The 16,259-nt window shown below is 37.7% G+C and overlaps 1 protein-coding gene across 1 annotated transcript; it reads left to right on the forward strand.

Moving 5' to 3' along the window:
* Window positions 1-531: 531 nt before the first annotated feature.
* On the forward strand, window positions 532-11,223 carry si:ch211-150g13.3 (transmembrane protein 178B). Its single transcript, XM_037758906.1, has 4 exons — window positions 532-1,391; window positions 7,500-7,613; window positions 10,137-10,274; window positions 10,516-11,223. The coding sequence occupies exons 1-4, from the start codon at window positions 1,001-1,003 to the stop codon at window positions 10,761-10,763; spliced, it is 891 nt and encodes a 296-aa protein (XP_037614834.1). The 5' UTR covers window positions 532-1,000; the 3' UTR covers window positions 10,764-11,223.
* Window positions 11,224-16,259: the final 5,036 nt, after the last annotated feature.

Here is a 16,259-nt window from a genome sequence, read left to right on the forward strand (position 1 = left end):
TCATAAAATAAAAACAATAAAGTAAATAAAATAAAGTAAAAAAAAAAAAAAAAAACATAATAAAGTCACCAATAATATTGGACTTTGTTTTTGTTTTGCTGCTCTTTATATTTCCAGGTAAAAAAAAAGAATAATAATGATATAAAGATTAACATGCATATGAATATAAATTCTCCCTCCACTTCATCCTTGTTTTACATGTTCACCAAATCCAAAAAGGTGACCATTGAAGCATCACTACTTTTTGTGTGAGAAGGTGTGGTATGACTTATCTATTTAAAATATCCATTAGGTTAATTGGCTGAGTCATAAAATAAAAACAATAAAGTAAATACAATAAAGTAAAAAAAAAAAAAAAAACATAATAAAGTCACCAATAATATTGGACTTTGTTTTTGTTTTGCTGCTCTTCATATTTCCAGGTAAAAAATAATAATAATAATAATAATGATATAAAGATTAACATGCATATGAATATAAATTCTCCCTCCACTTCATCCTTGTTTTACATGTTCACCAAATCCAAAAAGGTGACCATTGAAGCATCACTAATGACCACTCCTCCCATAACAGAGCAGCACTCTCCTCTCCATCCTCATCCATCCATCCTGCATCCAACAACCTGGAGGAGAGAGCGTGCAACTACATCACTGCCTCCTCCTCACAGCGTTGGTCGCCATCCATCCATCCTCTCCTCCTCCTCCTCCTCCTCCTCCTCCTCCTCCTGTACCATAACAGATGGTGGGAACAACATTGCATCCACCGGGTAGCCTACCACCACAACAATAGACCGCAGCAGCAGCAGCAGCAGCATCCAGTCCAGACGACGCTGCTGGCCTTGCACCACCATTACCCTCACCATCATCATGCTCCTCTTAGTGCAGGACTGCGCCAGGCTGTGAGTGCCGTCGTGATTCATTTCACGCGGTACCTCCACCGTCACCACGGCTACGGAGGAAGAACAACCTTCTCCTAGCGACTGTTGTTCGGGAAGAAGAAGATGGCCGCTATGAAAATACTAACAGGCACTGGTCTCTTCTTGGCTTTCTGTGCGCTCGGGCTGCTCGCCATGGCCATCTGCACCGATTACTGGTACGAGACCGACGCGAGGAGACACCGGGAGAGGTGTAAAAACTATGCCAACAAGCGCAACGACCCGGGTTACATCTACATCTCCAACCACAACCTGCCGCTCCAGATGCCTCCAAAGAGCAGCGGCCCAGATGCTGGAGCTGCTGGAGCTCTCATCAGGACCAAGCGGCACTTTCTGGCCGCAGCGTCCGCCATGGAGTCGCACTGCAACCGGCAGTTCAACTCCACCATCTCCGGGCTGTGGAGGAAGTGTCACCGGGAGGGATTCGACCTGGAGACCGAGGACCTTATCTACAAAGGTAAACAGTCTTTCCTTTAGTGTGTGTGCAGCAGCAGCAGGCCTTGATGCTCCAGCAGCAGCAGCAGCAGCAGTGATGAGCTCACACCTATATAGCCTGCATGACACAAACAGGATGGCAACAGAGGCCCACATTGCTCCTCTCACACTGATGCTGTCTGTGTCTGTGTATTTGCAGTGTATGTTTTGTTATGTAATGCTGTTTTGTTTGTATTGTGTCTATATAGGAACCCCTCGAAAATGAGATGCTATACATCTCAAGGGGCTATCCTATCCTTTCAATACATTCAATGTGTGTCTGCCTTTGAAATGTGAAGGTTATATACAACTATAGATGAGGATGTGTTTGTGCAGAAGCTTTTCTTGATTTGTCACATTTTGCACACCTATAGACAAGGCAAGTTGATTTATATAGCACATTTCATACACAAAGGCAATTCAAAGTGCTTTACATATTATATATAAAAGCAAGATAAAAGAGCACAAAGTGCATAAGATAAAAACAAATAAAACAAAATAAAAGTATAAATTAGCCTATAGCCTGAATGACACAAACAGGATGGCAACAGAGGCCCCACATTGCTCCTCTCTCTCACACTCTAATGTGTACTAATGCTGTCTGTGTATTTGCAGTGTATGTTTGTTATGTTAATGCTGTTTTGTTTGCATGTGTTTTTGTATTTGTGTCCCCTCAAAAATGAGATGCTATACATCTCAAGGAGCTATCCTATCCTTTATTTGTCACATTTTGCACACCTATATAGCCTGCATGACACAAACAGGATGGCAACAGAGGCCCACATTGCTCCTCTCACACACTGATATGTACTAATGCTGTCTGTATCTGTGTATTTGCAGTTTGTAATGCTGTTTTGTTTGTATGTGTTTTTGTATTTGTGTCCCCTCGAAAAATGAGATGCTATACATCTCAAGGGGCTTTTTTCCTATCCTTTCAATACATTCAATGTGTGTCTGCCTTTTGAAAAGTGAAGGTTATATACAACTATAGATGAGGATGTTGTTTGTGCAGAAGCTTTTCTTTTATGTGTCACATTTCGCTGTCCATGGTGCTGAGTGAACCCCAGCTTTTTGCATGAGCTCCCCTCTCTCTGTAATGGCTGCTGCTGCTCTGTTTTCTCAACCCTGTTTTGCATAAATCTTGTAAAGGTTAATGTGATAAAAAGGTGATCTCATACTGCAAAAAAAGAAGCTGAATCATTGATAAGTTTGGTTTGAATTTGAGGCCACAAAGCAGAGAAAACATAATGCACAGCCCTTCCTCATTGAACAACAATGAGAAGCCATTGAACAGGCCTCACACCTGATCCAGACACATAAGATCCTAAAACTGAGCTGATAACACAAAGACTCTGTGTAGAAAAGCCTGATGTAGAGAACATAAAGTTGTTGTTGTGATTACAGCTGTCAGTAGACGTCATTAAAACAGCCCAGTGACAGTTTTCTCTTCCAAACATTGTCTCTGGAAATTGTCAACTACATCATTCAAAATCCTGAACCTGCACCGTTTCATCTACCTAAAAATAATGAAAAATGGCATTTTTTTGTAGGGCTGCCACCTCTCAGTTGATTAGTCGACTAAAAGGTTGTTTTGTTCTTAGAGTTCTTTAGTCGATTAGTCATTTTTTATGCTTTTTTTTAATGCTGAATGACTTATTTCTAAGAAACTTATGAGCACATCGCTGGTCAACACAAGATTTAAAGTGATGCTATTGTTTGATTCTCAGTTTTACAGATCTGTCGATTAAATCAACTAATCGTTTAGTCCACAAAATCGTATGAGTCGAATTTCTTTGGTCGAGGACAGCCCTAGTTTTTTGTTTAACAGTTTAACAATTGCAATCTTGTGTATTAACATTAAAAACACATTTTACATAATTAATAACAAGAGGGCTCTGGAATAACAGTACAGTATAACAGTTCTGCTTTTCAAAAAATCATAATATACTGACAACAGTGTACAATTAACATGTGTAAAAATCTATTAATTTCCCCCAGCCACATAATATCGCCGATGAGAGCGAGTCATCTGTAATTCTGTTAGGATGCCGGGCGGAAACCGGTTGTTTACTAATGTGCAATGATGAGCACTGATAAAACGATGTTCATCACATTAATTGAGTGCCAAGTAATCATTAGTAGGTAGTTGAGCGAATAAGTACCAGAAGTCTAGTTTTAGGTCAAAAACCTTCAAATTTTCTTGGGGGAGGTCCGCCAAACCCCCAGTCCAAATTTATAATGGTTCTTTGCCTGTGAAGTTTGTGGGGTTTTAATTGAAAACACTGATCTCTTTGTGTTGCCATTGTTCACACAATTTAGCTTTTTATTTTTTACTTATTGTTAATGTATTGTCATATTCTGTTTACCATTTAATATTTGTCGCTGTCCATTGACGGAGGTTCTGAATTAAAGCAATTAAAATATATTGTGAAGTGAGGGGAGAGCCTCCAAAAACATCTGTAGCTCCTGAGCCTCAAGTCATATTAAGACACCACTACAACACATGCTACCTTTTGTTATCTTACTATGTCTCAGAAAGCTGTTGGTTTAGTCCTGTTTGAGGCTGTACTTTGTACTGTTATTTAACTGGATTGCATACAGTCTAAAAATGAATGTTGACTGTCTCTTACACAGAGTGTCAGCAGCAAATGTAGATTACAAACTTCACAAAGGTGATATTTGTTTCAGTGCTACTATATTGGATATGAATTGTACATGTGTACATGATATTATGTCCACACCTTGTACTGCATATGTTGATAAACTACTCAAAAAGGATTGTATTAGTAGCCCCAGACGTAAATACTACAGTATATGTAACCTAATGTAAGTGAACACATGATATTAATCAGTTTTATAAGCCTTGTCTGATTCGTAAGATCATCTGTTCCTTTTTAGATAATCATGTTGAATCAAGCCCAATATTGGCGTTGATATCTGAGCCATTTGATATCATATGTTTTCACAGATTATTTATAATGGCTAATGACTAATACATATCTGAGCAATTTGATATCATATGTTTTCACAGATTATTTATAATGGCTAATGACTAATACATGTTGTTATTGTAGAAGCTTAAGACAAAGTGATGATACATTTACACATTATATGAGCTGGTCCACATAAGTGATATGACATTTACAACACACATACATGTACCTAACTGGACCATACTCATCTGTTTGAAAGCATGCTGACCAGGTTTTAACACATAAGAGAGATCAGATGTCAACAGACAGTCAGATTTTTATGGGACTATATCTTTAACTTTAAATTATGTCAGTGCACTTATAAATACGCAGCCCTGAAGTGATGCAATTTACAAAACTGTGTTCAGAAATTATTTTTTCGTGAACTTTGACAGTTCGCAGGTATAAAGGTGTCTGATGTTTGCCTCTAGTGATGTCAAAAAATAACAAACTCCGCTGACTCTGAGAGTACATGCACTGATATAAAGTCAAATGAATACTCTGAACACTAGTAATACACTATTAGTTTTGAACACCTGCTCCAGATCTATACAGCAATCCTTCAGTGAGTGCAGAGTGTCAGTGAGTGAGTGCTGATCTTTGAGTGGCATTTCATTAGACCGCTCACACCCACACAGATGTTTTCACTTACTGTGGCTGATTAGATTTCTGCTCAGATTAGAGGTGAGCGGAGATACGAGAGGAAGTACACAGTCACCGAAGTCAATGCACCAATAAGAAGTATAAAGGAGTACTTTGTCCCGCCTTAGTAGGAACAACAAAGCAGGCAAGATAATTAAAATCCCCTGCGTTGATCTACCTCAGGTGTGCAAAGCATTTAAAGCATTTTTATTTTGCCAGGTAGCCACCATATTGTCTGTTATTGTTATTACTGTAAAAATCACAATTTCTTATGAATTGTGAAAGTTGAGTCTTAACTGAAGTAAAACTTCTCAGCATGAGATGTGCAGGGTTGAAATTGCATTCAAAGCTGCTTGTATTGGAAGCTGGAGTCCTAATTATAAGTGCTGATGCTTTTTAGATGTGATATCAACAGTGAATGTTGTTATGCATACAGTAGTTTCCATTTCACACATCAGTTTCAAGCTTTAGATGGACAACAAGGTACCACAAATGCCTAAACTATAGACAGCAGGCTGCAATTTGGTATCACACGTTCACCTTTCTATACGTACTACATCAATTCATCTGGAAAACATGAAATATTTGGAATAACATGCTGCCCTGATGATATAAACCTCTTTCTTCAATAGTAGCCTTGGGTAATTCAACAAATAACGTACAATACAAAATACTTTATTGTCTACTTTTTACGTACAAAAGGCAGAAATTTGTCTTTGATTTGCATGTATAAGAAGCGTTGTTAAAAAGGGTAAATTAAAACACAACATACCACATCCAGACAGGACACATTGAAACACATTTACATAAAAACACAATACACCAATAGAAGCTACATGAAAAGGGGCACCAGGTACTCAATGGTGAGGACTAAATCAAGGTTCAATGAATAGATGTAAAACGTAGATCACAAACCTGACTATCTGAAGGAAAGTCTAAAAATCTGAGATTAATAAAGTCTGACAAAAGGTTTGACAAAAGTTATGGGAATTTAAAATTAGGGATGCACCGATCTGACTTTTTCAGTTCCGATACCGATAGTGATACCTGGGCTTTGGGTATCAGCTGATACCGAGTACCGATCTGATACCAGTGTTCAATTAATAAACTGTATGATTCCCTGTGTGGAAGTGACTGGGATCATTCTTTATGTGTAAGGCAACATCAGGCCTGACTTAAACATTGCTTTCCCAACTTTTTATAATAAAATGTAACCAATAATTACATATATTTATATTTATTTATTTGATTGTTCTTTGTTATTAAATTAATAAATCGTACACCAGCAACTTGGTAAAATATCTTCAAAATTAGCAGGAATTACAATTCAGGTGTAAACCTTTTTAATGCAGCAACAAATTGGTCAAAACTCAAACAGGAATTCAAATTACAGTACATAATGTGTTTAGTATATAAACATAGAAATGAATTGAGTAGATCGGCCCCATTGTCACCGATACATGGCAAAGAAAGATGTCTGCCGTGGTTCTAGCCTGTTTGAGATCTGCAAAGTACTGTAGAAATAACCCTGTTCTTCCCTAAAGGGTCAAATTACTGATGGTGTGATGATTTGCTGAGAAATTGAAATACTACTACTAGTAGTAGTGATAGTAGTAGTAGTAGCAGTAGTAGTAGTAGTAGTAGTAGTAGTAGTAGCAGTAGTAGTAGTAGTAGCAGTAGTAGTAGTAGTAGTAGCAGTAGTAGTAGTAGTAGTAGCAGTAGTAGTAGTAATAGTAGTAGTAGTAGCAGTAGTAGCAGTAGTAGTAGTAGTAGTAGCAGTAGTAGTAGTAGTAGTAGCAGTAGTAGTAGTAGCAGTAGTAGCAGTAGTAGTAGTAGTAGTAGCAGTAGTAGTAGTAGCAGTAGTAGTAGTAGTAGTAGCAGTAGTAGTAGTAGCAGTAGTAGCAGTAGTAGTAGTAGTAGTAGCAGTAGTAGTAGTAGCAGTAGTAGTAGTAGTAGTAGCAGTAGTAGTAGTAGTAGTAGTAGCAGTAGTAGTAGTAGTAGTAGCAGTAGTAGTAGTAGTAGCAGTAGTAGTAGTAGTAGCAGTAGTAGTAGTAGTAGTAGGAGCTGGACTCCAAAAGTCTTTAAATCTGAATGTATCTGAATCTGAATGCTTATTTTGAATGCAGTTTTCTGCACTGACCATCAACTCATTATGAAGAGATTCACTTTAAATGAGAACAATTAAGGTTCTTTATGTAGCTTTCGGCAGAATAATCCATATTACATATTGTTTCCTAATCCCCTCTTAATAACAATGTAGGAGTGGTTGGGAACACAAGGTTAATAAGTCCGTCTCAGTGAGGGTGTAAAATAAATATGAAGCTTTTCTATCGTGTGTTTATATTATTTCCCACAAGTTGGGCAAAGGTTCAGACTGAGATTTTTACTTAATTTTCTTTCTCTCTCTACTAGTGTTAAAGATATTTGTGCTCCAGTTATTATTGTCTCCATCATTTTCTTTTTTTTGTTGTTGCCAGGAATAATTCAAAGATGTACCGCAGTCAAGTATCACTACTCTTCGTCCATCCTACCACGAAATCTACCCGTCAACATCACAAAGACCATACGACAGGATGAGTGGCACGCACTCCGTAAGTATCTAAGTGTTTGTCTGTCTTTATGAAGCTGGTTGGACTAGTTGGTTTAGTCACTGATTGTCTGTTCGTTGCATCTATTGTGTTCATCCACATTTATATTTCTGTTTTCTACTCTATTCAATTAATTATTTTAGCAATAAAAAGAGAATAAAATCAACGGAAAAGGTCGATCGACCATCTGATAATGGTCAATGCTTAATTTGAAGTCTCCTTAATCAAATTCAAATAGCTTTATTTGCATGACCATAACAAAATACAGTATTGCCAAATATGAATATCGACAATTAGAATATATAGAAATGTATTTATACATTTATGTATATATGCACAATGAACGCTGTATGAACACCAACAGCAAAATTAATGTTTGTTTTTTTCTTTTCAAGGAAATCAAATTACTTGGTACACGAACAAACAAATGCAACAAACACCCCCATCCCTTTACCCCTAATTATTCAATAACCATGTTTAAATGTTGTCCTGTAGACAAGCTTTGCATTCAAGGGTTTAGCTGACTCGGTTCTCTATATAGTATATCGGAAATTTGGCGTTCCTCAAGGCACGATTTTGGGCCCTTTCTTATTTCCATTGTACATGTTTCTCCTTGATTACATTATTCACAAAAACATAGCTCTACTGCAGGCATTCTGAGATATTTGGGACATTTTAAGATTAAAAAATCTAATTTTTTTACCATTTCAAAGATTTATAAAGTAGTCTCTTTTTTTTTTTTTTTTTTTTACAGCTGAACTAGTGAAATAGATTAATGCCGTTATCTCCCTGTGCTGTCATCCCCTTCAGTCCTCTATAAATCTTTCATCTACAGCTGCAGCAGCCAGGTTATTAACTTAAACTAACACAAGAGTGCATATTACTATAACGCAAGCCATTTTGCATTTCTGATTTGTTTGAAAGAGTATACTGCACCTCGCTCCTGAATGTATCGCTGTCCTTATAAGGCCTTCCCTCCCGCGTCTAGACTCAGACCAGAGGTTATCAGGTCATCACTATTAGGAAGCCATTAGCTTTAGAGTGGCTTATCTGAGGACATTAGGTCTGACAGATCAATATATCTTCTTTGAAATCTCCCCTTAAAACACTCGGATAGTCTTGTATTTCTTTCTTGATATCCGTGTTCAAATAGAGAGAATGAAGGAGTTGTTTGACCTTGGATTGCATCAGTTTCACTTTTGAAACCCCTTTTTTTCAGTTTTGAATTCAGTGTTGTGAATCTGCTATAATATGTTCTGTTTTAAACATGCTACACCAACACCTTATCTAAGCTATTATTATTATTCTTAGTAGTAGTTATGCATACCCAAACTATATACTCTAGATATCTATATTTGTATTACTGTTCATATCAATATCATCCATTACAATGTTATAAATGATTGTAGCTTACTGGGATAAAGCTAACTACTACTAGTACTGACTATAGGGAGAACAGAGACAGTGTTCAGCGACTAGCAGGTCTGCCGATAATGCATAAATCTGTAATGTATCCCCAGATAAGTATACATGCAGCATACATAACGAATAAAGTTTCTGATTAAAAGAAAGAATGAATATTTACTTGGGTTTAATTGGAGGTTTTGTTTCAAAGACGTTCCTATTTCCTTTCCTGTTTTCCCATATCATTTATTTCTAGAAAACCTCCAATGAAATAGGAGATAGGAAATAGGAAATGACGGACCTATAAAATAAAGTGTTAGCCTCATCGGTTTTCACTTAGTTCTTTGACATTCAAATAAAAAAATGAAAAAAAGATAATAGTGCCTATTAAGAATCTCACATTTTCTGATTGTAATAGGGGTGTAAATCACGATACAATATTATATTGATTCTTTGGACAACAAAACGATATTTGCAGATATCACAAAGTCTGCCACGATACGATTTTGATACAATTTAATTCATGGACCTGCGATCGATATCACGCCCATTTAACACAATCAGTTACATTTATATCAACTCACAAAAAGCAACTAAAATATGATTTAACAATTTTATTACTGAGCTCTTCCAGACATTAAAATGAAAAACAAGCTATTCTTTTTAGTAAAAAGAATAAAAAATAGATGTGTTTTTCACGATAAAGTGCCATACTTCTCGAGTTTAAGCACTGTTTGAATGTTAAGGAAGGAGGTGCGCTTAGACCGAAATGGACGTGCCATGGGAATTTCAAAATAAAGGTGTATCTTAAAGATGATGACATGCGTCAATGTTTTCATTTTGCATCGATGATATTGGATATCATCGATCCATTTCGATGTATCGTTACATCCTTAATTGACAATTTAGGCCAAATTAAAGTATTGTTATAATCCCTTTCAAATGACCTGGTTGGTCAACAACATTTCAACATGGTAGATTGATAGAGGGATAGATGCTTCACCACCAGCTCTGCAGTTTGAGGGCAACAGAATCCAGCTTTATCACAATGCAAAATCAGTAACTACCAGTTTAAACAATAGCCTTAGGTTCCAGTGGTGACGTTTTTGCCTCTGCCTGCAGATCTAAGAAGAATGACGGCCGGCTTTGTGGGCATGGCCGTGTCCATCATTCTCTTTGGCTGGATCATTGGAGTGCTGGGATGCTGCCAGCAGCATGACCTCATGCAATATGTAGCTGGGCTACTCTTTCTCATGGGAGGTACTGTGAGAGCACATATGCCATCCACATCCACACACAAACATGCTGACCAAATCCAATTTTATTCAATTTCTGTATTTATTTGGGGACAGCCGAGAGCATCTTTGGGTTAACATGAGACGGTAGATCAATGTCCTGCAGTAACATGATTCCTGTCCTGCAGTGTGATGCTCAGTACATGTAGGAATTTATTAATAATGGAACCATTTTAAAATGCTGCTTGTTTCTTCTGCTCACACAGGAACATGCTGCATCATCTCCTTGTGCACATGTGTGGCAGGGATCAACTTTGAGTTATCCCGCTACCCCCGCAACATGTACGGCCTCCCTGAGGACATTAGCCATGGCTATGGCTGGTCCATGTTTTGTGCCTGGGGGGGCCTCGGTCTCACATTGCTGGCTGGCTTCCTCTGCACCTTGGCGCCCTCCCTGAGCACGCCCACTCGCACAACGACCCACAAGCCGAGGCAGGAGAACGGAACCGTGTGACAAGAGGTGTCCTGAAGCGGCCGACCCACCGAACGCACAAACCGCACCCTTCCAACCTTGATGTTTAACTCTGAAAACAGTTTTTGTCTGATCACCATCTCACACCAAACCCCCGACATCGCCATTTCCCCCTCAGTGTTCAGTGTGCCTGAGTTGTGACAGAAGGAGCAAAAGTAACAACAAACTTCACACACCCAATCTTGAAAAACCCCAGAGGGACCTCCAGGAACACCAAGACTAACAGCTACAGTAACGTATGTCTGGGGCATGGCTCTCATAGCACAAATAAGACATTTTTTTTGGTTCAGATGTTTGACATGCTGACTTTATGGCGATCTAAAGGTGACTGTTTTCTCTGAAGAGAATTTGTCTTAAAATGGTGCTCTCTTAAATACATACACTCCCACGCAGCACACACACACTTACACACACACACACACACACACACACAGACACACACCAGCACATGCTTTTCCACACATGCTCAATTACTCCGGATGAATCATGGGAGAAATCCTCCAAAAGGAAAAAAAGAAAAAAAAGACATCAGGCCAGAGCATCTTGTCAGCATTCCTCTTTCAGTCGAGTGATGTGCGCTGTGTTATTGTTCGTAATGAAAAAAACAACAAAAAAAAACTGGCGTTGACTGCCCATTGCTTATCTTTAGTGTAGCACACTAACTGATATCAAACATGAGCCCCGGGGTAACGTCTGCTGCCTCTGCAGAGCACTAAATGGATCTGGCAGCGTGGTCAGTACGATAAAATACACTAAAGTAATTCTGCATTGAAAAGAAAATCGTTCGATGCTTCTTAAAAGATTCTCTATGTACAAATGCATCTCTGTGTAGATCCAGATCATCGTTTGTGTAAATTAGATTTTGAATAAGAATGTTTGTTTTCTGTTTGTTTATGGTGGCTGACAGTATAAGCAGAGGATGAATAGTTACAGGGTGGTGCTATAGGAGCCCAGAATCCATTATCGGATTCAGCAACGTAAAGGTATTTTGTGGTACCAAACTGACAGACGGGACCCGGTTGTTTGCTGACAAAAGCAAAACAAGAAACCCAACCGTGGAGGAAGTATTTGATTGCTCCATTGTTTACCCTCAATATTGGTCAGCTTTTTTGTGTAATACAAGGTTGGAAGAAATGCAACTTCAGCAATCCTGCTAAAAACAAAAGCACAAGCTGCGTTCCAAATCAGCTGCACTAAGTACAGTAACATAGGAACATCACACCTTGGTAGAGGGCCAAAGTGACGTCATGTCTTGACTAAAATCTGGCTCAGTAATGGCTGAAACAATGAAACAAGCAGAATATAGAAGATCTCATATGTGATGGACATCCTTGTTCCCACAATGCAATGCACACTGGAAATGGAGGAGCTGTTTTGGGGGTTTATTTTTAAAGGATAACTTTTGTGTTTTTCAACCTGGGCCCTATTTTCCCATGTTTTTGTTTAAGTGACTGATGGGGACAACGCTTTCTGAAATTGCTCCAGTATTGAAGGAGAACACTGCAGCCGCTAAACAAGCTGTAATGTAATCATTTGGGGCAACCTGGTACCGTTGTTTTTGCCACTGACAGGCTCTGTTTGTTATTATGTGGCTCGTTCTGAAATCTTGCGTCGCATCCATATTGACGAAGTCCTCTAAATATTCAGCCATGGCATTGAAAATCTTTTAGCTCACACTAAGCTAAGCTTTCTGTACTCCAACACAACTAACTCTGACAAATCCGGTGTCCCATCCCGTGGCACTCCTCTCTCCACTCTCACTCACGTTTCCACTGTTGTCCTCTGGCAACAAGTCACATGACACAATGACAAACAAGAAGCGAAAGGTAAGAAAAAGTTTTTATTTCTCTGTAGGGTCCTTTCCATAATGTTGTCAGACACTTATAATAACAATCAGAGCCTGTCAGTGGCAAAAACAAGCACTTTTAGTGCACATGAACTGACGGTGCCAGGTTGCCCCAAATGATTACATTACAGTTCGTTTAGCGGCTGGCGGCTGCAGCGTTCTCCCTCAATACTGGACCAATCTAAAAAAGTGTTGTCCCCATTAGTCACTTAGACACAAAAAACATGGGAAAATAGGGTCCAGGTTGAAAAATACCAAAATGACCCTTTAACATATGGCCGTAATAAATCCATAAAACATGTTTGATTTTAAAGGTTATGATTGACGGAGGCCCTCCAAAGTCCAGGTTTGATTGATGTTCTGAACACATGAGCAGTAAAATACGTATTTATTGTGTACTAACTTACAAAATGGTACACTGTATATTATGTAATATGCATACTTTTGTGATTCAGTGGTTGGGTTAAAAATTCTTCCAAATCTGGTGTCGAAAAAAAAGCACAAATAGTGATTTAGAAAGGACTGCAGTGATGTACGTTAAAAGCTGTATTCCAAGTACACGCTGTATAATAATTTTGTGTTTTAATTGGGGTACAATCACACATGGAAAATTACTAGCGCTGCAACTAACGACTATTTTCATTGTCGATTAATCCGTTGATTATTTTCTCGATTATTCAATTAGTTGTTTGGTCTATAAAAAGTCAGAAAATGGTGAAAAAGTCCAAGATGACGTCCTCAAATGTCTTGTTTTGTCCACAACTCAAAGAAATTCAGTCTACTGTCATAGAGGAGTAAAGAAACAGGAAAATATTCACATTTAAGAAACTGGAATCAGAGAATTTTGACTTTCTTTTCTTAAAAAATTACTCAAACCGATTAATCGATTAACAAAATAGTTGGTGATTAATTTAATAGTTGACAACTAATTGATTAATCGTTGCAGCTCTGAAAATGACAAAATAAAGTACACTTAAAATCACAAATATACATACTAAAAGGTCTTGATTTTTAAGTGTTGTGTTAATGGACAACATTTAGAAAACCACAAAATAACGAGTGAAAATAAAGTAATAAATTCTTGGGAAAATATTTTTTATTTAAAATTGGAAGTGAAATTTGAAATGAACAGTTGAATTGTGTGTCAATCAGTAAAATACACCCACCATACCCATCATAGTATGTAATATGGGATGGGGCCATGTGAAAGGTTTTGAAAACAGAGAGTAGCAGGTAGGAAGGAAAAGGTAGAAACGATTCACTTGGTAACACTTGTGGTGGATGATAATAACTCACAGCAGCCAGTTTTCTGTTACGCTAATATGATTCCCCCTCCACGGTCATCAGAACTCTTTTATTTTGAAATTTTCAAGCTCACTACAAGTTCATGAAACAAGAATATTACAGCCATGTGTGACGACGTTTTTATAAATTGCTGGAGACGAGTCATGAGATATTCTATCAGCTATGTCAATTAACTTTCTTAGAGAAAAAAAAAACAAGGTGTTATAATGTGTGTTGACAACACTGTGTGTGATGTTCAGTCCTCTCACCATCACCATTAACCTCCTCGCGAGGCTACCACTTTTCAGAAGTCAAAGGAATTAACTGAGGCATGATTGAAAACTGTATTTTCAGTGTCTTGTTGAATCTTTGCACTTTGCTGGGTCTCATAACAGTCTGTGAACCTGAAGTCTGAGCAGGCGGAGATATACAGTACATTATATGTTTGCAAGGTCACATATGGGAGCAAAAGATGATCAGAGGCATGTAATAAGCACCCTGTTGTGTCTTTTACAAAGAGTTTGGGTTTATACCATGTTGTGTGTTTAGGGTCAGTCGTTCCAGGCTCTTATTGTGAAAATATTTACGCCAGAAACAAGGACATACCATAAATATAAAATATTGATATCTATGGTCATTACACTAACAACAGAGTCAGTGTAATTTCTGATGTCCTGAGACTCACAGAATGCAACGCTGTTTGGTGTTTTGGTTTTATAAAGTTTTAAGTTTACACCCAAACTGATGCGCAGTAATATAAGTATTACTGTAAGCAGTAAACTGTAATGTATAAGTACATGGTGCAAGTATAATGTGTTGTTAGGACTGAAGCACAATTGCACACAACTCTTTTTTTGTGTATTATAGTTGGGAAATCTGACTTTTTTCCAGTACTGATGAGCCACCACTGCACATGTGCAGGACTTTGTCAAAAAAGTATTACAAGCAAAAATGTTAAAGCACATATTTACGCCCCCAGTATCTCAAATAGTAAAATTCAAGCACAACAACATAACAATGTCTGTACTTTAAAACTATAAGATTGGATTGAGTCTCAATACAGAAGAAACAGCAGCACACAGTAGCAAGATTGACAAAACATTATGAATTATGTGCTTTAGAGAACGAATGAGGTCAACACAGTGTAACAATGAAATTGTTGTAAAATCCCTCTCAAGTGGCAACTTCCTGTGTTTCATGAGGAACTTAGACATGTACTCTGTGCAACGAGAGATGCCCTGTGAAAATGCCGCCGTTTAGAGCGGCACTTGTTTCAGTAGCACAGCTATTATTTTCTACAAGTCATTTATACTGGTTCAACCCACTGCAGACGTTACGTGGGGACTAAAAAGACATTACAGTCTTGCATGATCTCATTACAGTTAGTTTCTTTCAATATATTAAAACTTGTGTCCATTTTTAATTAATTTATTTTACTGAAATAAAACATGTAATTACTAAAGTGTTGTGACTTTCTATGTTCTTGTTCTGCAATTTTGCTCTCCAACGTTGTGAATTTTCCCCACTAATGTTCCTTCTTTTTTAAAAAGCACATTTTAAATGTCACTCTCCAAATCTTGCTGATGAGGCATTATTTGTGTTTTGTACTATCTGTGGGCATGAGGTAGTTTATGGAACTGAAAACAGATTTCCAGTCCAACTAAGAGATGAACGTCCAGCAGTGTGGACAGCAGCCTCCTCCAGATAAGCGTGGAGTCGAGTCTTGGCCTTTTGTCACTGAGGACGTGGTGCCATCTAGAGGGAGGACTGCATGTTTTGTGTCTTTGCCTCTTTAAGGCTGAGCTGATACGATCTCTGCTACAGGCCCATAATGTCAAAGTAAATGAGAAATATACCAGTGTTTTTTGAAACCGTTGCATTTTACAGAATATTAAATAAATGACAAATGATGATACATACTGTTAAAACAAGCTGTAATTTAGCATGTACAATATGTTATATCTTTAAAACAAAGATACTTTTTTGAAACAAGTTTGTTTTTTAACAGAAACCAACACAGGTTTTATCCAGCAAAATACAGAAAAATACATTTAAAAACATTATGCTACAACTACTACTCAAACTGCTGCTGGGACAAACTACAAGAGCTCAGACATACAAATTCAAACTACCATATCATGATACATAAACACATAGCTGTAACTCATAATGACGTTATTGCATACAGTACAACACTAAACCATCCTTGGAAGAATATTTGATGATGGTTATATGAAAGTTATGATATACAGTACATAACAAAGTGCTGCAACTAACTATTATTTTCATTATTGATAAATATGCCAATTATTGTCTTATTATTTATTACATATTTAGTCTGTAAAAAT

This window comes from Sebastes umbrosus, chromosome 2 (assembly GCF_015220745.1).
Source record: "Sebastes umbrosus isolate fSebUmb1 chromosome 2, fSebUmb1.pri, whole genome shotgun sequence".
Lineage (NCBI taxonomy): Eukaryota > Metazoa > Chordata > Actinopteri > Perciformes > Sebastidae > Sebastes > Sebastes umbrosus.

Coding starts and splice junctions, on each gene's coding strand:
- si:ch211-150g13.3 (XM_037758906.1), top strand. CDS start 1,001: ATGGCCGCTATGAAAATACTAACAGGCACTGGTCTCTTCTTGGCTTTC. Junction 7,614..10,136: donor GGATGAGTGGCACGCACTCC/GTAAGTATCTAA, acceptor CTCTGCCTGCAG/ATCTAAGAAGAATGACGGCC. Junction 10,275..10,515: donor GCTACTCTTTCTCATGGGAG/GTACTGTGAGAG, acceptor CTGCTCACACAG/GAACATGCTGCATCATCTCC.